General features: G+C 33.6%; 1 protein-coding gene across 1 annotated transcript; it reads left to right on the forward strand.

Moving 5' to 3' along the window:
• Positions 1-1,094: 1,094 nt before the first annotated feature.
• LOC145270347 (protein CFDP2-like) lies at positions 1,095-4,615 on the forward strand. The gene is made up of 2 exons (XM_080125997.1): positions 1,095-1,111; positions 3,907-4,615. The coding sequence occupies exons 1-2, from the start codon at positions 1,095-1,097 to the stop codon at positions 4,613-4,615; spliced, it is 726 nt and encodes a 241-aa protein (XP_079982123.1).
• Positions 4,616-24,382: the final 19,767 nt, after the last annotated feature.

Below are 24,382 nucleotides of genomic sequence, written 5' to 3' on the forward strand. Positions count from 1 at the left end.
TGTACAGTAGAAATTGGACAATATAGTAATCATTAGTAATGAAAATTCGGTAAATTTGATAACTTATATGGAACGGCTCATCAAGAACTTATTTACATTAGACTTGAACACAACCATATTGTTGTCAGCCGGAAAGCAGTAAAACGGAAGACAATTCCACAGGCGTGCAGTTCTAAGAAAGACGCTTTGTTTATGGAATCTACGTTTAGGTTTAGGCACAGTTAAAGAGTTGAGGGAATTATTGATAGTGTTTTCAGCTAGACGAGTGTTTCTTGTGAAAGTTAGGCGAGGAGTGACCATAGACTGAAGCTCAGTCGAGCACTTTCCATGAAAATAACGATACATCAGAGACAAACTCGCAACATCTCTTCAGTGAGATAGAGGTTGCAGGGAAGAGAAAAGGACATCTACGAGGCTACAAAGTCTATTTTGAACTCTATCAAAGCAGGACAAGTCCTTTCAAGCAGCTCCTGCCCAGATGTGGCAACAGTATTCCATCCTTGGACGTACCTGGCTCTTATATAGATAGAGAATTGCATCAGCAGTGAAATATCTACCGGATCGATAGAAAGATCCCACCATTTTCCAGCAGCCTTGGCAACAGATTTGATGTACGTGTTCCATTTAAGATCAGGAGTAATGGTCAAGCCCAGAAGCTTGTCAAAACTTGAGGGCTCCTGAAGACGAGAGCCATTCATTTCAATTGATGCCAGATGTGGGTCAGAATGTTTATGATGTAAAGAGAGAAGCTTGGTTTTAGATGCATTAAAAGGAACCAGCCACTCCTTTTCCCATTGTACTACGTGATCAAGATCAGAGGAGAGAGAAGCGGAGAGAACTTGGTAGTTTACTGTGCTGATGTGCTACCATAGATGTTAGTGTCATCAGCATAAATGTCTACAAATGATGTAAGGATATGATTTGGAAGATCATTAATGTAGATCAGGAAAAGAGTTGGGCCCAGGATCGACCCCTGAGGGACACCAGCATTAATACTGTGAGGTTCTGATTTTTGCCCCTTAAATACTACTCTTATGAACCTATCTACTTCTCAATTTGTGCATGTGTGTGTTCTTCCACTGATATTGACCTACATGCAAACGCAACTGATGTAAGAATGGGTGAGTTCGTGATTGTTTCTCTTACAGTCTTGAAAGGTGCTTGTTGGGAATCTGACGATGTCCACGAAACAGAGTGTAAACATATGCAGAGTGGCTGAAATCGCTTCAAACCACAGTCAACGAATGCGACCAGATACAGCCCAGGTGATGAGGGTATGTAAAACCAGTTGAGCGAAGGAACCAGTCTCTAAAAGAAAATGTGTTTTGTGGTTATACACACGCGCCAAAATGGCATTGAATTCGACCTAGAAACAGTGAGGCCTATCATACACTTGTTTAACGTTGGCAAAAGTGTTGATTCTAATGGTTTTTATTTCAATCAATATTTGTTTTACTTAAGCCGAGATATGCTCATCTCAGTTTAAAACCGCAAAAGCTTTCTTGTCAACCTAATAGTTTTCCCCACATTTAGAACACTAGTGTTTAACTGCCCTCGTACGAAGGAAACTAAATAAAAATTATTTTATACAATTTTCTCTTTCTTTTTTTCTTTTTGTTTTAAATACTACATATAACACGATTCTTGTTCTTTTCTCAGAAAAGCAATTGCTTGTTTTCTTTTGTTTTTTATTTTAACTCGAAACTCCTTTTCGCCTTCATGGTTGGTATTTTTGTATTATTAAAAATATCAATAAATTTAGTGCATTACTATATGAAAACGACTATCAAGTTTAATCCGAACTTTTTACTGAAAATGTTTTTCATTGTGTACTTTTAAAACTATTGTGTTTAAATAAGCATAACCTTTTATGATACATCAAATTGCAATTAAACGAAATTATTACAATTCGTGACATCCATATTTTTTGTGAAAATTATTCTATTTAAATAAGCAGGCCTGTTATGATAGAAAGCAGTTGTGGGACCAGCATAAGGATAAACGATGATCATTGTGGACCAATAGCGTTTCCTCCTATCCAAATATATATTTCGACAGGATTCAAATAAGCATACCATTTTATGATACAGAAAATTTAAATTAATTAAACGAAATTATTACAATTCGTGTCATCCATATATTTTGTGAAAATTAACATGTGTGTTAAAGTGTGCTTTAAGATGCGTGTAAACTTCAATAGCTTTTAAATATTTATGTATTTTTTTATTAAAAAGGTACATTTTATTTTATTTAATATCTTGACATTATAATTCATTATCGTCGGAAGTTTCAAAACATTTTAGTTAAAAAAAGTGCATTTTATTTTATTTGGTATTTTGACATAATTCATTATCGTCGAAAGTTTCAAAACATCAATTATTTTTACACTTATTTTTCTATGGAAATTTGAATGAAGTTTTTTTAGTTTTTTTTTTATTTGTCATTTTTTGTTAATATGCCATATACATGTCTTTTTTAATTTTTAGATTAATTTTTTTTGGTGATTGTACCTATACATAGATTAGACAGAAGTATTTGGTTGTCTGAAATCTCAAACTAATATGTGACTGATGTTTGAAATTTTCTTTTAATAAGAATAAAACATGCAATTTAACATCAGTTCAAAGTTCAATCAGTTTTAAGATTATCATAAAAACGTGTTCTAAGAGATTCGTTATGTAATAGGATCACGATTAAGAAGTCACTGCTGTCAATGATCAACTTCCTATGACAAATAGTACAATTATGTCTATTCATAGACTGCTACAATCGTAAACTGATATCAACATAAAAATGTATATTTACTGATTTTACAGTGAAAATCTTATCAATATTCTTATACAAACGAGAAATTTCTATTATTGATTTAGATGAACGCTTAGAAATCAAACAGCGTGAACAAATTTATTATTCATCCTTAAAAGTTCAATCTTTTATAAATATACAAATTTATACAGTGATAAAATAATTTTATTTGCAGACCATTGAAGTTATTCAACCGAGAAATAGTTATAAAAATGCAATTGAAAAATACATACAAAAATTTACTGTTTTCTTTTCGGATAAAGTTAATGTTAAGAGAGATATAAAGCGTCTTTCTATGACTTTCCTCATCTATGTTTTATAGGATGGTGCTTTTGGGGGGTATTTCATAGCATATCTTTTAAAACTTTATGTAGTCATGTTTGTGGGTATTTCGTCTTATAGATAATATTGGGTCATCAGGAGAGATTACGCACCATTTCGGGTCCTTCCTCTCTACGGTTTGTTTGCGTATCGGCTCCCTTCACTTATGTGAGGCGCAATTATCTGTTCAATGCAGTTAAAAGAAAAGACGTTTGATAATTAAACGGCTCTTGTTACGAGCAACGGCTTTGTGCATGTCGTTCAATGTTCAAAGGCTACATCTGACATTTGTTGGGATGTGCACATATCGTAGAAAATAATGATAATATTAGTAACGATAATAAACAATAATAATAACAACAACAGCAATAATAAAAGTACTATATATATGTATACGTATATAACTAAAGGTATATATATATATACATAACGTTAATAATAATAATAATAATAATAAAATTTATATATATATATATATGTATGTATATATATATATATGTATACATGAACACATAAAAAATAAATCTACTCACATTAGACCCTACGAACATATCATGCGGTATTCCTTTTCGCCTAGATTGTAACGTTAGCTCTCTCTCTCTCTCTCTCTCTCTCTCTCTCTCTCTCTCTCTCTCTCTCTCTCTCTCTCTTGCTTCACGTATTAATGTTGTTTCTACTCGGCTGTTATAATATTATTGAATTATTTTATTCAAGTATTACTGAAACAATAATACTTGAATAAAACAATGTTATTACTTATCTGTTAACGTGTAATATCAGAACCACGCATGACAAAGACGACAGCAACAGGCCAGAGCGCCGTTCTGCCCTGATTGCACTTGAACTGTCCAGACTGGATATAGATATCGCTGCCCTTAGCGAGGTTCGCTTTTCGGGGGAAGGCAGCCTTCAGCAACACGGCGCTGGATACACACTCTTCTGGTCAGGGAGGCCTGCAACAGAGGGGAATCACTCAAGCGTTGGCTTCATGATGAAAACATCCATCGCTTCCACACTAGAAAGCCTGCCAACTGGTCATTCTGACCGCATTATGTCCTTGCAGCTCCCACTAAAGAACAAGGAATATGCCACGATTCTCAGTGTGTATGCCCCAACTCTTCAAGCTAAATCTGAAGAAAAGGACATATTCTACTCAGAGCTCCGCCATGTCCTGCAGCGCACTCCTCCAGCGGACAAGATGATTATCCTTGGCGACTTCAACGCCAGAGTGGGCCAAGACGCAGATGCATGGAGGGGTGTATTTGGCAGGCATCGCGTCGGAAACTGCAACGACAATGGGCGGTTACTGCTGAAGATTTGCATGGAGCTGCAACTTGCCATTACCAAGACCATCTTCCAGCAAAAAGACAAGTTAAAGACAACCTGGATGCATCCTCGGTCCAGGCATTGGCACCTCATAGACTATATTCTAGTTCGCCAAAGAGATCTCAGAGACGTCTTACATACCCGAGTGATGCCCAGCGCATAATATCATACTGATCACCGCCTAGTGCGTTGCAGAATCCGCATCCGAATACGCCCTAAACCCATAACAAGGAAGGGAGGACTACCCAGAAAAAAGTACAACCATAGCAGGCTACAATCAGACGAGGTAAAAGCCGTCTTCCAAGCAAGCTTGCAAAATAAATTTGAAAACGACAGTAGCCAAATAGACCCCTCACCTGAACTACTCTGGGATCAACTGAAAACAGCTATCCTGCAGACATCTGAAGAGGCTCCTGGGATTCTCTACCAAAAAGAACCGGGACTGGTTTGATAAGAACAACATTGAAATAAATAACCTATTAGCAGAAAAGAGAGCGGCCCATCGGGCCCAGCTGGCTCGACCATCCTGTCCTTTGAGGAGATCAGCCTTCCGTCATAGCTGCAGCATCCTCCAGCAAAAGCTCATAGGTATACAAAACGAGTCGTGGTCCAACCTCGTAATAAAAACTCAACAGTGCGTAGACACTGGTGACTATAAGGGCTTCTATGAAGCCCTCAAGTCAGTGTATGGCCCCACACACCGTGTGCAGAGTCCTCTGCGCAGTGCAGACGGCCAGGTACTCCTCACGGACGTAACATCCATCCTGAGTCGTGTGTCAGAGTATTTTCAGACCCTGTTCGGAGTCGACCGTACCAATAATGACTCAGCAATACTCCGTATTCCTCAGTTGCCAACTAAAATGGGATTGGATGAGCCTTCTTCCATGGAGGAACTCACTGAGGTCATTAGACATTTGAGCTGCGGCAAGGCTCCAGGAATTGATGGGATCCCTCCAGAGATCTGGAAATATGGAGGTCCCGAACTGCACATCAAGCTCCATGGACTCCTTGCGTGTTGTTGGGAGAAAGGAAAACTCCCACGGGACCTCCGCGACTCAGTCATCATTGCCTTATACAAAAACAAGGGGGAAAGATTGGCCTGCTCAAACTACCGGGGAATCACCCTGCTCTCTATCGCAGGTAAAATCCTTGCCCGTGTGCTCTTGTGCAGACTGATACCTGCTATCGTGGAAGACCATCTCCCAGAAACCCAGTGTGGCTTCAGAGAAAACATGGGCACAACAGACATGGTTTTCATCCTCAGGCAACTCCAAGAGAAATGTCGAGAGCAGAACAGGGGACTTTATATTACGTTTGTGGACTTGACCAAGGCATTCGATACAGTGTGCAGAGAAGGGCTTTGGCTGATTATAGAGCGCCTCGGCTGCCCCCCCCCCAAATCCTCCACATGATTATTCAGCTGCATGAGAATCAGAGCGTCCAAATCAGAGTGAACAACAACCTATCAGAACCCTTCCTCATCAACAACGGCGTGACACAGGGATGCATCTTAGCACCGACTGTTCAGCATCTTCTTTAGTATGATGCTTAAACATGCAACCGAAGACCTTGACGACAATGACAATGCGATCTATATCCGATATCGCCTTGACGGCAGCTTGTTCAACCTCAGAAGGCTGCAAGCCCACACAAAGACTTTCGAGCATATGATTCGAGACCTTCTCTTTGCCGATGATGCAGCCCTTGTTGCCCATACCGAAAGAGCCACGCAGCATCTCACATCCTGCTTCGCAAAGGCTGCCCAGCTCTTTGGACTCGAGGTAGGCATGAAAAAGACAGAGGTCCTCCAGTCCTCCACCAGCCCGCTCCTCGGGAAGAGTACAACCCTCCCCCATCACCATAGGTGAAACCGAGCTAAAGACAGTACACCAGTTCACCTAACTGGGATGCACTATCACCTCAGATGCAAAGCTCGACAAGAAAATCGATAACCGACTAGCCAAGGTGAACAGTGCTTTTGGCCGACTATACAACAGAGTCTGGCGGAATAAACACCTGAGGAAGGACACAAAAATCTGTGTCTACAGAGCCGTAGTACTGCCAACCCTTCTTTATGGCTCTGAGACATGGGTAACCTAATGCCATCACATGCGACTCCTCGAGCGTTTCCATCAGCGCTGTCTCCGCACCATCCTCAATGTACTCTGGTATGAATACGTCACCAATGTTGAGGTCATCCAGCAGGCGAGGACCACCAGCATCGAGACTATGCTGCTAAAGTCACAACTGCGCTGGGCGGGGTATGTCTCCAGAATGGAGGATCACCGACTGCCCAAGATAACTCCTTACAGCAAACTATCCACCGGCTCCCGTGATAGAGGAGCTCCGAAGAAAGGTTACAAGGACTCTCTGAAGAATTCACTTGAAACCTGCCACATTGACCAACGCCAGTGGTCTACTCTTGCCGCAGACCGTGTCACCTCCTTTGAATTCTCTTGCATAGAGATCATGCGCGAAAGGCGTTACAAGAGGAAGATTCAGGAAGGCTCAGCAACCGCACCTGATGGAACTTTTGAATGCAGCCGCTGTGGCCGAGCCTGCTTGTCTCGCATTGTGCTCATCCACAAACGTGCCTGCAGTTGACGTGGACAACCACCTTCAAAGAATCTTTGTTCGCGAAGTAAAGTCATTGAGTGAGTAATATATATATATATATATATATATATATATATGTATATATATATATATATATATATATATATATGTATATATATATATATATATATATATGTATATATATATATATATATATATATATATATGTATATATATATATATATATATATATATATATATATATATATATATATATATATATATATATATATATATATATGTATATATATATATATATGTATATATATATATATATGTATATATATATATATATGTATATATATATTATATGTATATATATATTATATATATGTATATATATATATATATATGTATATTATATATATATATATATGTATATATATATATATATATGTATATATATATATATATGTATATATATATATATATATATGTATATATATATATATATGTATATATATGTATATATATATATATTATATATGTATATATATATATATATATATATATATATATATATATATATATATATATATATATATAATTAGCGTTTAACCCAATTACACGGAGAGCAGATGGTTGTTAAGTATCGATTTGTGTTCTGTTATATTTTCTTTTCGCATATTCACATCTGCGAGTCGGGACATTTTACAACATGGCATTACTTCTCTATCAAAGGAGGAGGTAATACATGGGAGGGCGCAAAACATTAGAAGTAAAGCCAAAATGGTGAAGGTGACACGTTTGAAATGCGCAAACAAACTAGAAACAGGTACTACACTTGCATCGTAAGTCGCTTGATGTTATTTGCATGGAAAAATCAGGTTTAAGTCTGGAATTATAAGTTAAGGTCATCGTAAAGTTAACGGAATCGAATCTGATAAAAATAATTCGTAATTTTCATAATGTAATAATGTGATTATTGTTTTGTTTTTTGTTGGTTCAAATCTAGTTTTTGTTATTTGATTGACTTCGCTATTTGTTCAATTCCTTCCTTTTTGAATTGTTTATGTGAAATATTCAGTTTTGCATTTTTTTATATTTGGATTATTTGGATTACTGTTCTCATCTTGAATGTAAACAGTAGTTCGACTAATCCAAATAATAATGTAATGTTCAATCTTTTACACGAGGAACAAAATAATGATTACACCGTTTTACGATGAACATAAGTTCTTTGGTCTGAAGCAGTTGATATTATTTCACGTTTAAATCGTGTTTTTCATCTTTTTTATTTTGATTCTTTCATATTTTCATATATTTAATTGTTTAATGAATTGGACACACAAAACAAAATTTGTATCAATTTACTAAAGATTATATTAAGAAATTCTAATAAACAAACAAATTTTCTGCGTTGGACACAAAAGAAAAACGATTGTTTTTTTCGTATTAAATTCCTGGAATGGAAGGTAAGTTTTTTTCACTTCACAACAATATTAATCAACAACTTTAAAATAATCTTAAATATTGAAATAAGTTTCTTTTTTTTTTTATTATTGCAATCCAATATGAAAGGTAAGTTATTTTTTACGCTTTAAAAAAATCCCATTCAACAACTTTTAAAATAAACTGAAACACTTTTTTTTCAATCTCCCTCAAAAATATTGGTTCTTAAAATAATATTAAACATAAAAAAGGGTTTAATTTTATTGCAATCCAATAAAAATATTGATTTCGTGAATAAAAATGTGTTTATTTAAGTAAAATTTACGTGATTTCTGCGAAAATCCTAATGTTTACCATAAACACAATAATTTGATTCGAAGTTGGTTGAATTGTAAAACAACTGAACGCAAACTGTTCTTTCGGTATTTAATACACACATACACACACACACACACACACACACACACACACACACACACACATATGTGTGTGTGTGTGTGTGTGTTTAGAAAAAGGTTTCGGTCCTAATTTACTTATTAGGTCACTAGAGAATTCCGCTTGAATTTTGATATTTTATTCAATGTTTTAGGCTTTGAATAATGGATTAAAGATTCTTTGGGTTTGTTTTACTGTACTAGGCACCGCCAAAACTGGGGGGGGGCGGGCAGGTCAGTACTTTTTGACGGACCGTCTTTTTAAAAATCTACCAAAAATCAGGTAATTATCCGATCAATACGAAATTTTTAGCGATTATTAGGAGAAGAATGAACTTTATAACAGTGTACTTATTTTTCATAAACGATATTTATATATATATATTTTTTTTTTGCTTACAACCCCCCCCCCTTGTTTTGAAGTGGGAACAAATATGCTTAAAATAATCATCTGGAACTGAACAAACATATTGTGTTGTTGTAAGGACAGAATTATAGATTAAAAAAAAAAACTTGTTTGCATACCTTATTTTGACGTCTGAATATCAGAACTTCGATTGTGTTTAATTATCCCGCTTTTGAGTTTTGAAGTGTGAAATTCGGTGAATATGTTAAGTAAAATAATTAATTTAAGTTAAGCAAAACAAAACAAAAATTTTTTAATATTTATACGAAAAAAGTCATTTTAAAATTTTTGATAAATAAATTAACAATTTTTTTTTAGCGAGCCGAATAATGCATGACCATTATTAAACAGGGCATGCTTTGAATAATCGATACAAAAAAAAAAAATTCGATAAATATTGTGCCCTTTGTGTTAAAAATAGCATCATTTTTTTCGATCCCGTTTGAAAACGTTTGCCGCCTTTCGACTACGGTGGACCAAACGCGCTGAAATAATTTTTTTTATTCTGCTTTAAATTGCCCCCCCCCCATTTTTGGGAGCCTGGCCCCCACACACATACACATTAAAAACCAAACTCATACAAATGGTCACCCATCTGGTACTGGCCAGCCTCAGCTTAATAATACATTGAAATTTTCGTCACTGAAAAATAAGTTTTTTTGGCCTGTTTGCTCTGCCATAGTTTTCTTCTTATCAAACGCAAAACGTAAACAGAGTCGATATAAACTCTAGATCGACGCGAGATATCTGGTTACCTATATGAATAAGTGGAATTATTTGAAATTCAGGTACTTATATTATAATATTTTTGCATATTCTCTTAGAAAATCATCCTAAATCTTAGTTAGACAATAAATAAATTAATTAATTATTTCAAAAACCTTTTTTTTTTTTTAAATATTTAAGTACGTTTTTTTGTGCAAGACAAAAAATGCCAATTGTTAACTTTTTGGGAAAATTTAACATTTAAAATTGAATTAAAAATAGTAGAAAAAGTTTTACATTATTCTGTTTTCTATATGATAAAATTCAGGGTTTTATCTTTCTGGAAAAAAAAAGTTACTCAGAAATAATTGATTTTAATAAATGTAATTTAGTTTTAAAAAACAACAACAACTTGATTTTGCGGCCATTTTTGGCGGTGCCTAACTGTACACATAGATTCGAAAAAGTTGTCACAAAACAAATATAGAAAAATAAATGTTATCAAAGGCAAGATAAGTAACTTTTCTACCTAATTGGATATGTTTTTAGTGTTTATATTTAATGTAACATGTTTATTCAGCTCGAAAAACATACAGTGTTTACCGATATATTTGACACGTTCAGTTTGGGAAAATGAGTTATAAATAAAAAAAAAACGGACAAAATACTGTTAAAAACCCGCCGAATATTAGTCAGCCTATGTCACGGTAACATATATTGAGCTAGTTTCTAGCCGTATTTTGTCTAGTTTTTTTTTAAATTTTTAACTCCTTTTCTCAAACTTACCGTGTCAAAGAGAGAGTCGGCCGCCATTTTAAATTTTCCAATACATCGGTAAACACTGTATGTTTGTAGAGTTGAATAAACATATTACATTAAATATAAACACCAAAAACATATCCAGTTAGGTAGAAAAGGAACTTTGATAACGTTTATTTGTTCTGTATTAGTTTTGTGACAACTTTGTCAAATCTATGTGTATAGTAAAATAAACCCAAAAATGTTCTAGGTTTTGGAATAATATAATAAGGATTCTTTTATTTCGTTTAGATAAAATGATTATTTTATTACGTTTACATTAAATGATTCTTTTATTACGTTTATATAAAATGAGCACTTAACAGAAACTTAATAAAGAAAAAATAAATGGTAAATGTTTACAATCGAATCCAACGTAGTTTTACTGCTAAAAAATGTATTTTGTGTGCTATTACGTCTGAAAAACTATTAAAAAATATTCCGAAAAATGTGGTAGTTGTATTGTTATAAAAATGTTTAGCTGAAAATCAAAATAATATAATTAGGTTAAATGTTTGTTATATGTTAATAATAATTTAAAAAATTTTTCTTACTAATATTTAAATATAAAACATTAAACTCGCTTATAAGTTAAACATCTATGATTACAAATAATTTTAACGTTCGGATGAATTAACAATGAACAAATATTTTAAGGTAAAACATTCCAACGCCAATTTCTAAATTTTTTGCCTCAAACAGTAGAAGTCTCACAAGCATCAATAGAGGAAATTAATTAGATGGTTATGCTTGTTCGATTGATCGGGAGTATGTACGTTGAGAGAATACTATATATTTCTCTCATTATAACAATGGTAAATATTGCATAAAGATTTTCTCACACACGCACACGCGTGCACACATATGCACATTTTCCTTAAAACAGATATAAGTTTATAATGTATATATTCAATAAGAATATCTTAAAACTGCAAAGGTTTATTAAACTGAATGAATATGATTTACACTTTCATGTGTTTCACTGGATAAACCAATCAAATCATGAGACTTTTCATCAGTTCATCAAAGAAGAAAATGTTAACTTTTTTCTTGGTTCAAAAAAGAAATGTAATTTTAAAGCTGATTAGAAAGGGTTTAAAAACAAAATTCAGTTAAAAAAAAAAGTAAATGAAACGTAATTTTAAAGCGAATTAAAAAGGTTACACAGACAATAAAATATCTACTGGCTATAGATACAACATTAATATCATGAAAGAAAGAAAGAAGTTTAGTTCGTAGATCATGAGTTTAATAGTTGAATTTTACAGGTCATATTTAAATTCATACTAACTTTTCAGCGTTAATACTTTTTAATAATTTATATTATTAAAAGGTGAAAATAATTAGGATGAAAAATTACAAAGAAACTAAAAATATATATAAAGAATAAAAATACACTAAAAATGTGGATGAAATAATCTGTTGAGTAACAATTTGTTGGATTTCAAAAATAAAACAATATTTTAATAAAAATTAAAATAACTAATAAGGATATCAATTCTGTAATGTTGTAACCAATTAACACCTTTCGATGGCTTTTTTGGTATATAAATATGTATTATCAGACGTTTATATAAAAATAAAATTGCAATAATCGGTTATTACAACTATTTATATCATTTGTATAATAAAATATGGGAATGATAAATAATGCATTCAAAAACGTTGGATGAAATGATTTGTTGGATGAAAAGAACTGTGAAATCTAAAAATAAAAAGTAAAAAACAACAATTCCGTTGTATTAAATTCGCTATTATGAGTATTAACAAATGTTATATGAGCATTAACAAATGTTATATGAGTATTAACAAATGTTATATGAGTATTAACAAATGTTATATGAGCATTAACAAATGTTATATGAGTATAACAAATGTTATATGAGCATTAACAAATGTTATATGAGTATAACAAATGTTATATGAGCATTAACAAATGTTATATGAGTATAACAAATGTTATATGAGCATTAACAAATGTTATATGAGTATAACAAATGTTATATGAGCATTAACAAATGTTATATGAGCATTAACAAATGTTACGAAAATACACAGTTTAATACAGACACAGGTAGTTGCTCGAAGCCATATTTGGCAACAATGCACAATACATATGGTAATCTTAGTTTTGTAGGTTTTTTCGATAGTTTTGATAAACTTACATATTCATATATACAGTATATGCATGTGCTTTGGAAAGGCAGAAGCAAACGTTTTCTGATGAACCTAGATATATTTATCTCATTATAACAATGGTAAATATTGCGTTAAGATTTTCATACATGCGCGCATGTGTTTTTGTTAAAACAAATATTCGTTTATAATTAAGGCAATCTATGAATTACAGCAGTTTATTAAGCTCAATGAAAATGATTTACACTTTTAGAGCATATGTAACTTTATTAAAGATTTAATTCACATGTGTATTGTTTCAATTACTGCGTCTTACATGTGTTTCATTGAATGGCATAAAACAAAAAAATCATCAGACTTTACATTAGTTCATCAAAGAAGAATATGTTCACTTATTTTCTTGGGTTGAAACGCAATTTTACAGCGAATTAAAATGTTTTCAAAAGCGTAAAAATCCGAAACCTAGTAAAAACAGTAAAACTTGCAACTGTATAAAACCAGTAAAACAAAAACTTGTTATAGATAAAACATTGAAGACATACTAATATGTATAAGAAGGAACAAAGTTTAATACAGATATCAAGAACATTATAAGTAAACGACAATATATTTTCACACATGTGACTTGAAATGAAATCTACTTTACAAGACCATATTTGTATCCATTGTTAAGTAACTGAATTATATATTGATTTGGATTATTAATTTTAAAAGTATATTCAGTATTTAAATTAACTTTTCCTGTATCATAAAATTATTATATTTTTCTATTAGTAGCTTTATATACTAGTTTATTATGAACATTATTCTTGTATCATGAAATTATTTTATTTCCTGTATCATAAAATTATTATATTTTCCTATTAGTAGCTTTATATATTAGTTTATTATGAACATTATTCTTGTATCATGAAATTATTTTATTTCTATTAGTAGCTTTATATATTAGTTTATTATTAATAGTAATATTTTTATGGACACACAGAAACGTGAGCAGCCATTTTGCCTTTCATATAATAAATTATTACATTTTTATTATTTGCAGTAATGTTGGGTAACATACCTGTTCGGGACAGGACGCTCTACAGTGTGTTAGACGATCCCATCCCCATGTGTGTAATACTGGATGGATGTATTTAATGGTAGAGGAATTGAAAAGACAAAAGGTCGCATAATGAAGACGAAAATATACCGTTATATATCAACGAAACAACTGCGATTTTATTGCATAAATATACAGGAAAGAATGATAGAAGAAATAGAGTTCATGAAAGATGAGTAACGTTACTTGCGGTTGACTGGCTAGTCAGCACGCGGTGGTGCCTCATGGCTCCAATGGAGCGGTGTTTGTCACATCTGTACTGGTCGAGCGTTCAGCGGAAAGGAGAGTGAAATATGAGAATCAGGAAGTGACGTAGATAGATTATTCATTATTAATTTATCTATTACAAAATATTATGAATAGTATTTAACATTTAAACCATATTAATGTGAATTAAGTGTTTATTTCTGTGATTTTTACATGTTTTATAAAGTTATGTGTCTTGTTTTGTTGGCACGATTAAAATAAATAATGATATAAAAATATTAAATTTCATTTTTTTTCATTTGCAGATATTCCTGATTGAATGTTTTCAATGAATAATTGACCATCATTTTCATTAATTTATAGACAATTATTCCCTTATGTGGCAGACAACAAAAACGGCTGCACACAAAATTATTAGACATATATGTGTGAAGAATTATTTTTATCTGGATTGTTTAGCAAATAGTGATAAGAACATCACACACATTAAAATTTGTGAAATTTTTGTTTAATGTTTTCATAAATCATAAGATATCGAATTTAACATTTCAGAAAAATCTGCTTGTTTGGAAAAGAGAATATTTTAACTTTTTTTTTTTTTTTTTTTTTTTTTTACAAAGGCGTCGCCACATTATCAAGGCCCAGAGGCCACTCAAGGATAAGGGTTAAAGAGTGTACAGTAGAAATTGGTCAATATAGTAATCATTAGTAATGAAAATTTGGTAAATTTGATAACTTATATGGAACGGCTCATCAAGAACTTATTTACTTTAGACTTGAACACAACCATATTGTAGTCAGCCGGAAAGCAGGAAAACGGAAGACAATTCCACAGGCGTGCAGTTCTAAGAAAGAAGCTTTGTTCATGGAATCTACGTTTAGGTTTAGGCACAGATAAAGAGTGGGGGAAATTATTGATAGTGTTTACAGCTAGACGAGTGTTTCTTGTGAAAGTTTGGCGAGGGGGGACCATAGATTGAAGCTCAGTCGAACACTTTCCATGAAAATAACGATACATCAGAGACAAACTCGCAACATCCCTTCTGTGAGATAGAGGTTGCAAGGAGGAGAAAAGGACATCTCCTACGAGGCTACGAAGTCTATTTTGAACTCTATCAAGGCAGGACAAGTCCTTTCTAGCAGCTCCTGCCCAGATGTGGCAACAGTATTCCATCCTTGGACGTACCTGGCTCTTATATAGGTAGAGAATAGCATCAGCAGTGAGATATCTACTGGATCGATAGAAAGATCCCACCATTTTTCCAGCGGCCTTGGCAACAGATTTGATATACGTGTTCCATTTAAGATCAGGAGTAATGGTCAAGCCCAGAAGCTTGTCAAAACTTGAGGCCTCCTGAAGACGAGAGCCATTCATTTCAATTGATGACAAATGTGAATTAGAATGTTGATGATGTAAAGAGAGAAGCTTGGTTTTAGATGCATTAAAAGTAACCAGCCACTCCTTTCCCCATTGTACTACGTGCTCAAGATCAGAGGAGAGAGAATTGGAGAGAACTTGGTCGTTTACTGTCTTAGATGTGCTACCATAAATGGTAGTGTCGTCAGCATAAATGTCTACAAATGATGTAAGGATATGATTTGGAAGATCATTAATGTAGATCAGGAAAAGAGTTGGGCCCAGGATGGATCCCTGAGGGACACCGGCATTAATACTGTGAGCTTCTGATTTTTGCCCCTCAACTACTACTCTTATAAACCTATCAGAGAGAAATGATTTAATAATTGAGAAGACTTTTCCAGCTATACCATAGCTAGCGATCTTATGAAGTAAACCTTTATGCCATACCCTATCAAAGGCCTTAGATATGTCAAGAGCAATTGCCCTAGAAAGATTGCCACCGTCGAGAGATTTGCTAATCCTATGCGATATAACTGTAAGGACATCTGCTGTAGATCTAGCAGAACGGAAACCATATTGAGTGTCACTAAGAAGGTCATATTTGTTGAGATGTTTGATTACTTCTGTATTTAACACAGATTCTAGCAACTTACTCATGACGCACAGGAGACTTATTGGCCTGTACTGAGAGGGGGATGAGCGATCACCTGAATTCTTAAATACAGGGCATACTGATGAGATTTTCCAGGGAGATGGGAAACTATTCTCCTTAAGACAACGTTTAAACAGTTTTGTAAGTATGGGCGCTAATTCAGGTTGAAGTTTTTTGAGTACTATAATTGGAATACCGTCAGGGCCAGTTGCTTTACTCGAATCAAGGTTTTTGATTAGCTTCGCAACATCACATACAGATATACGTATATCACATAGCGTGTTTTCTGATACAGGAGGAAATATTGGGGGTTGCCGGTCTTGGTCGCAAAGGGTAGAATTAGCTGCAAAGTTCTTGACAAAGAGTTTGGCTTTGTCAGATGCTGACGAGATTACCTCAGGTCCATTGATAATAGTTGGGATGGAGCACACGCTTCTGTTCAGGATTCTGTTTGCTATTTGCCAAAACTGGTGGGAACCAAGCCGCTGCTCAGCTACTTTGGACTTAACAGATTGAGCATACAACACTCTTGTGTTCCTTATTACTTTCTTACAATGGTTGCTGGCAGTCCTGAAAACGGCTTTAGTTTCCATACATCTATTACGTTTGAAGCAGTGGAAAAAGTGATTTCTGTGCGCAATGGCAGCAGCACATTCTGGAGAGAACCATGGCTGGCTGTTAGGTTTTTGCTGAAACTTTTTAGAGGGTATGAAATGGTCAATACCTACAATTAACCATTCAGTTAGGTCTAATACTATAGAGGACACATCCTTTTTAAACATGGAATGCAGAGGTAGATCAGATATAAATGTACGGAAGCTATCCCAGTCAGCCTTAGTGTATCGATATACTGTACGATGAAGAGGTACGTCTGGGGACTTATTATATTTCATTTTTATCTTGATTGATACAACAGAGTGGTCGGAAGATCCAAGAGGCGACAGAACAGAAACTGAACATAGTTCAGGGCAAGTTGTGAGAAAAAGGTCTAGTAGGCTCGCATACTGGCCGTCATTATCGGGCACACGGGTAGGTTCCTGAACAATCTGAGTGAGGTCATAGGCAATGGAAAAATCATGACAGAACCTCCCCTCATCATCGGTCTTGTTTGAGTGGGTCAACCATTCGACGTTGTGAACATTGAAGTCTCCACATATGTGAATGTTAGCTGAAGGATAAGTAGAAAGGACTTGGTCAATTTTCTCAGATATGCTTTGAAAGATAGTAACTCCGCTGTTGTGGGGGCGATAGAGAGTAAATATAAATGCAGTAGTGTGAGCTAAAGCAACCCGGAAGCACATATAGGGTAAGTTAGGATCATCCCTGGAGATGTCCCTCCCACATGGAAAGCTATCTTTAATATAGGCACATATTCCATGCCCATGACGATCTTGGGGGTCAGTTTTAGAAGTTAAGTTAGAGTATCCTGAAATTGCAAACTCATCTAGGGAAATAGCCTGTCCAATGCCAGTTTCACTTAAAAATAAAAGGTCTGGTTTAGTCTCCTGTAATTGGGTTTCAACCTCTGGAAGGTTAGAACGAAGACCCCTGATGTTGGAGAAGGAGACATGGTAGTAGGGGTCTACGTTGGAAGTTGGAGAACCGGGTTTAATCGTGTATTTTTTCTTGAAACTTGTCATGATGAAATTTTGGAATTTGTGGACTAGGTCGACAGATTTACTTAGAGCAGGACAGAGAGGGGAAATTAAGAGAGAAAAAGAAACGAAGAATTTTTGTTTTATTTGTAGCTAATGATAAGGTAAAGCCGTAACAATTACCCACTAGTATGGCATCGAGAGGCCCCACCAGAAGCTACTGCATGGTCCAGAATCCATTCACCAAATGGCAATACAGCAGCCCCAGTACTTTGCACCTGCTGATAGGACAGCCTCCTTAGTGGTTAATCCAAGGTTCGGGTCCCTGACTATCAGGCGGATAACGTCAGCCCAGACAAAACGTTTACCTCCAGCACCCTTACTAGTGACATGGCTACAAGGATAGACATAGAAACAGAAAATTTCCGCCATCTCAGCAAACTGTTCGCAAAAATACTGCCAACCTAGAAAACAGCTTTTTCTTCTCCCTTTGTCCGAAAAATCACTCATTTAAAAAATGAAGACTGAGGGACAAATAAGAAGAAGCGAGAGTAACAGGAGCTGCCGATAACGCATCCACAATGCGTTTTCTACTCTCCATTAAACAAAAAAAAAAAAAAAAAAAAAAAACTATTAAGTATTGTACTTAATAAAAGTCCAACAGACGTGTTTAAGGGAAAGTATGGTGATAGATACCCCTCACACGCACTAAAAATGAGTATAATTCGTAATTTTTGCTATCAACTCGGTAGATAAATAAACATATGTACGAGGAATGAAAAAAAAAAAAAAAAAAAAAGTGAGCATTTAATAAAACAGAAATACACAAATTAAATACTGAAATAAAATGGAGTTGTTAATATTTTAAATCTAAAATAAAAAGCATGATTGAAATCACTTATCTCAACAAAAACAATTCCGTCTCCAAATTGCAAACTGCATTGAAAGAAATTCAGTTAGTAGCGTTCAAAACATTTTTTTTTTTTAAATTAGCCGTTGAAAGTCGTGATTTTATTCTGAACTTAAGCTAGTAACGTTTTAAGAAGCTTACGACATAAAAGAAAAGGCTAATGGTGGGGGGGGGGTTCTTCCGAAAGTAAGTTGGTGCCGTTATAAGTAATTTCGAGATAAAATGGAAGCCGGTATTGGACTAGAAAAAAGCTAGCATTTAATAAAACAGAAATACACAAATTAAATACTGAAATAAAATGGAGTTGTTAATATTTTAAATCTAAAATAAAAAGCATGATTGAAATCACTTATCTCAACAAAAACAATTCCGTCTCCAAATTGCAAACTGCATTGAAAGAAATTCAGTTAGTAGCGTTCAAAACATTTTTTTTTTTGAAATTAGCCGTTTAAAGTCGTGATTTTATTCTGAACTTAAGCTAGTAACGTTTTAAGAAGCTTACGACATAAAAGAAAAGGCTAATGGTGGGGGGGGTTCCGAAAGTAAGTTGGTGCCGTTATAAGTAATTTCGAGATAAGATGGAAGCCGGTATTGGACTAGAAAAAAGCTAGCATTTAATAAAACAGAAATACACAAATTAAATACTGAAATAAAATGGAGTTGTTAATATTTTAAATCTAAAATAAAAAGCATGATTGAAATCACTTATCTCAACAAAAACAATTCCGTCTCCAAATTGCAAACTGCATTGAAAGAAATTCAGTTAGTAGCGTTCAAAACATTTTTTTTTTTAAATTAGCCGTTGAAAGTCGTGATTTTATTCTGAACTTAAGCTAGTAACGTTTTAAGAAGCTTACGACATAAAAGAAAAGGCTAATGGTGGGGATGGGGGGTTCTTCCGAAAGTAAGTTGGTGCCGTTATAAGTAATTTCGAGATAAGATGGAAGCCGGTATTGGACTAGAAAAAAGCTAGCATTTAATAAAACAGAAATACACAAATTAAATACTGAAATAAAATGGAGTTGTTAATATTTTAAATCTAAAATAAAAAGCATGATTGAAATCACTTATCTCAACAAAAACAATTCCGTCTCCAAATTGCAAACTGCATTGAAAGAAATTCAGTTAGTAGCGTTCAAAACATTTTTTTTTTTTTAAATTAGCCGTTGAAAGTCGTGATTTTATTCTGAACTTAAGCTAGTAACGTTTTAAGAAGCTTACGACATAAAAGAAAAGGCTAATGGTGGGGGGGGGTTCTTCCGAAAGTAAGTTGGTGCCGTTATAAGTAATTTCGAGATAAGATGGAAGCCGGTATTGGACTAGAAAAAAGCTAGCATTTAATAAAACAGAAATACACAAATTAAATACTGAAATAAAATGGAGTTGTTAATATTTTAAATCTAAAATAAAAAGCATGATTGAAATCACTTATCTCAACAAAAACAATTCCGTCTCCAAATTGCAAACTGCATTGAAAGAAATTCAGTTAGTAGCGTTCAAAACATTTTTTTTTTTTAAATTAGCCGTTGAAAGTCGTGATTTTATTCTGAACTTAAGCTAGTAACGTTTTAAGAAGCTTACGACATAAAAGAAAAGGCTAATGGTGGGGGGGGGTTCTTCCGAAAGTAAGTTGGTGCCGTTATAAGTAATTTCGAGATAAGATGGAAGCCGGTATTGGACTAGAAAAAAGCTAGCATTTAATAAAACAGAAATACACAAATTAAATACTGAAATAAAATGGAGTTGTTAATATTTTAAATCTAAAATAAAAAGCATGATTGAAATCACTTATCTCAACAAAAACAATTCCGTCTCCAAATTGCAAACTGCATTGAAAGAAATTCAGTTAGTAGCGTTCAAAACATTTTTTTTTTTAAATTAGCCGTTGAAAGTCGTGATTTTATTCTGAACTTAAGCTAGTAACGTTTTAAGAAGCTTACGACATAAAAGAAAAGGCTAATGGTGGGGGGGGGTTCTTCCGAAAGTAAGTTGGTGCCGTTATAAGTAATTTCGAGATAAGATGGAAGCCGGTATTGGACTAGAAAAAAGCTAGCATTTAATAAAACAGAAATACACAAATTAAATACTGAAATAAAATGGAGTTGTTAATATTTTAAATCTAAAATAAAAAGCATGATTGAAATCACTTATCTCAACAAAAACAATTCCGTCTCCAAATTGCAAACTGCATTGAAAGAAATTCAGTTAGTAGCGTTCAAAACATTTTTTTTTTTTAAATTAGCCGTTGAAAGTCGTGATTTTATTCTGAACTTAAGCTAGTAACGTTTTAAGAAGCTTACGACATAAAAGAAAAGGCTAATGGTGTGGGGGGGGGTTCTTCCGAAAGTAAGTTGGTGCCGTTATAAGTAATTTCGAGATAAGATGGAAGCCGGTATTGGACTAGAAAAAAGCTAGCATTTAATAAAACAGAAATACACAAATTAAATACTGAAATAAAATGGAGTTGTTAATATTTTAAATCTAAAATAAAAAGCATGATTGAAATCACTTATCTCAACAAAAACAATTCCGTCTCCAAATTGCAAACTGCATTGAAAGAAATTCAGTTAGTAGCGTTCAAAACATTTTTTTTTTTGAAATTAGCCGTTGAAAGTCGTGATTTTATTCTGAACTTAAGCTAGTAACGTTTTAAGAAGCTTACGACATAAAAGAAAAGGCTAATGGTTGGGGAGGGGTTCTTCCGAAAGTAAGTTGGTGCCGTTATAAGTAATTTCGAGATAAGATGGAAGCCGGTATTGGACTAGAAAAAAGCTAGCATTTAATAAAACAGAAATACACAAATTAAATACTGAAATAAAATGGAGTTGTTAATATTTTAAATCTAAAATAAAAAGCATGATTGAAATCACTTATCTCAACAAAAACAATTCCGTCTCCAAATTGCAAACTGCATTGAAAGAAATTCAGTTAGTAGCGTTCAAAACATTTTTTTTTTTAAATTAGCCGTTGAAAGTCGTGATTTTATTCTGAACTTAAGCTAGTAACGTTTTAAGAAGCTTACGACATAAAAGAAAAGGCTAATGGTGGGGGGGGGTTCTTCCGAAAGTAAGTTGGTGCCGTTATAAGTAATTTCGAGATAAGATGGAAGCCGGTATTGGACTAGAAAAAAGCTAGCATTTAATAAAACAGAAATACACAAATTAAATACTGAAATAAAATGGAGTTGTTAATATTTTAAATCTAAAATAAAAAGCATGATTGAAATCACTTATCTCAACAAAAACAATTCCGTCTCCAAATTGCAAACTGTATTGAAAGAAATTCAGTTAGTAGCGTTCAAAACATTTTTTTTTTTTTAAATTAGCCGTTGAAAGTCGTGATTTTATTCTGAACTTAAGCTAGTAACGTTTTAAGAAGCTTACGACATAAAAGAAAAGGCTAATGGTGGGGGGGGGGTTCTTCCGAAAGTAAGTTGGTGCCGTTATAAGTAATTTCGAGATAAGATGGAAGCCGGTATTGGACTAGAAAAAAGCTAGCATTTAATAAAACAGAAATACACAAATTAAATACTGAAATAAAATGGAGTTGTTAATATTTTAAATCTAAAATAAAAAGCATGATTGAAATCACTTATCTCAACAAAAACAATTCCGTCTCCAAATTGCAAACTGCATTGAAAGAAATTCAGTTAGTAGCGTTCAAAACATTTTTTTTTTTAAATTAGCCGTTGAAAGTCGTGATTTTATTCTGAACTTAAGCTAGTAACGTTTTAAGAAGCTTACGACATAAAAGAAAAGGCTAATGGTGGGGGGGGTTCTTCCGAAAGTAAGTTGGTGCCGTTATAAGTAATTTCGAGATAAGATGGAAGCCGGTATTGGACTAGAAAAAAGCTAGCATTTAATAAAACAGAAATACACAAATTAAATACTGAAATAAAATGGAGTTGTTAATATTTTAAATCTAAAATAAAAAGCATGATTGAAATCACTTATCTCAACAAAAACAATTCCGTCTCCAAATTGCAAACTGCATTGAAAGAAATTCAGTTAGTAGCGTTCAAAACATTTTTTTTTTTTTAAATTAGCCGTTGAAAGTCGTGATTTTATTCTGAACTTAAGCTAGTAACGTTTTAAGAAGCTTACGACATAAAAGAAAAGGCTAATGGTGTGGGGGGGGTTCTTCCGAAAGTAAGTTGGTGCCGTTATAAGTAATTTCGAGATAAGATGGAAGCCGGTATTGGACTAGAAAAAAGCTAGCATTTAATAAAACAGAAATACACAAATTAAATACTGAAATAAAATGGAGTTGTTAATATTTTAAATCTAAAATAAAAAGCATGATTGAAATCACTTATCTCAACAAAAACAATTCCGTCTCCAAATTGCAAACAGCATTGAAAGAAATTCAGTTAGTAGCGTTCAAAACATTTTTTTTTTTGAAATTAGCCGTTGAAAGTCGTGATTTTATTCTGAACTTAAGCTAGTAACGTTTTAAGAAGCTTACGACATAAAAGAAAAGGCTAATGGTGGGGGAGGGGTTCTTCCGAAAGTAAGTTGGTGCCGTTATAAGTAATTTCGAGATAAGATGGAAGCCGGTATTGGACTAGAAAAAAGCTAGCATTTAATAAAACAGAAATACACAAATTAAATACTGAAATAAAATGGAGTTGTTAATATTTTAAATCTAAAATAAAAAGCATGATTGAAATCACTTATCTCAACAAAAACAATTCCGTCTCCAAATTGCAAACTGCATTGAAAGAAATTCAGTTAGTAGCGTTCAAAACATTTTTTTTTTTTTGAAATTAGCCGTTGAAAGTCGTAATTTTATTCTGAACTTAAGCTAGTAACGTTTTAAGAAGCTTACGACATAAAAGAAAAGGCTAATGTTGGGGGGGGTTCTTCCGAAAGTAAGTTGGTGCCGTTATAAGTAATTTCGAGATAAGATGGAAGCCGGTATTGGACTAGAAAAAAGCTAGCATTTAATAAAACAGAAATACACAAATTAAATACTGAAATAAAATGGAGTTGTTAATATTTTAAATCTAAAATAAAAAGCATGATTGAAATCACTTATCTCAACAAAAACAATTCCGTCTCCAAATTGCAAACTGCATTGAAAGAAATTCAGTTAGTAGCGTTCAAAACATTTTTTTTTTTAAATTAGCCGTTGAAAGTCGTGATTTTATTCTGAACTTAAGCTAGTAACGTTTTAAGAAGCTTACGACATAAAAGAAAAGGCTAATGGTGGGGGGGGTTCTTCCGAAAGTAAGTTGGTGCCGTTATAAGTAATTTCGAGATAAGATGGAAGCCGGTATTGGACTAGAAAAAAGCTAGCATTTAATAAAACAGAAATACACAAATTAAATACTGAAATAAAATGGAGTTGTTAATATTTTAAATCTAAAATAAAAAGCATGATTGAAATCACTTATCTCAACAAAAACAATTCCGTCTCCAAATTGCAAACTGCATTGAAAGAAATTCAGTTAGTAGCGTTCAAAACATTTTTTTTTTTTAAATTAGCCGTTGAAAGTCGTGATTTTATTCTGAACTTAAGCTAGTAACGTTTTAAGAAGCTTACGACATAAAAGAAAAGGCTAATGGTGTGGGGGGGTTCTTCCGAAAGTAAGTTGGTGCCGTTATAAGTAATTTCG

The sequence above is a fragment of the Euprymna scolopes genome, chromosome 46, assembly GCF_053919585.1.
Source record: "Euprymna scolopes isolate OS-2025 chromosome 46, ASM5391958v1, whole genome shotgun sequence".
Taxonomy (NCBI): Eukaryota; Metazoa; Mollusca; class Cephalopoda; order Sepiida; family Sepiolidae; genus Euprymna; species Euprymna scolopes.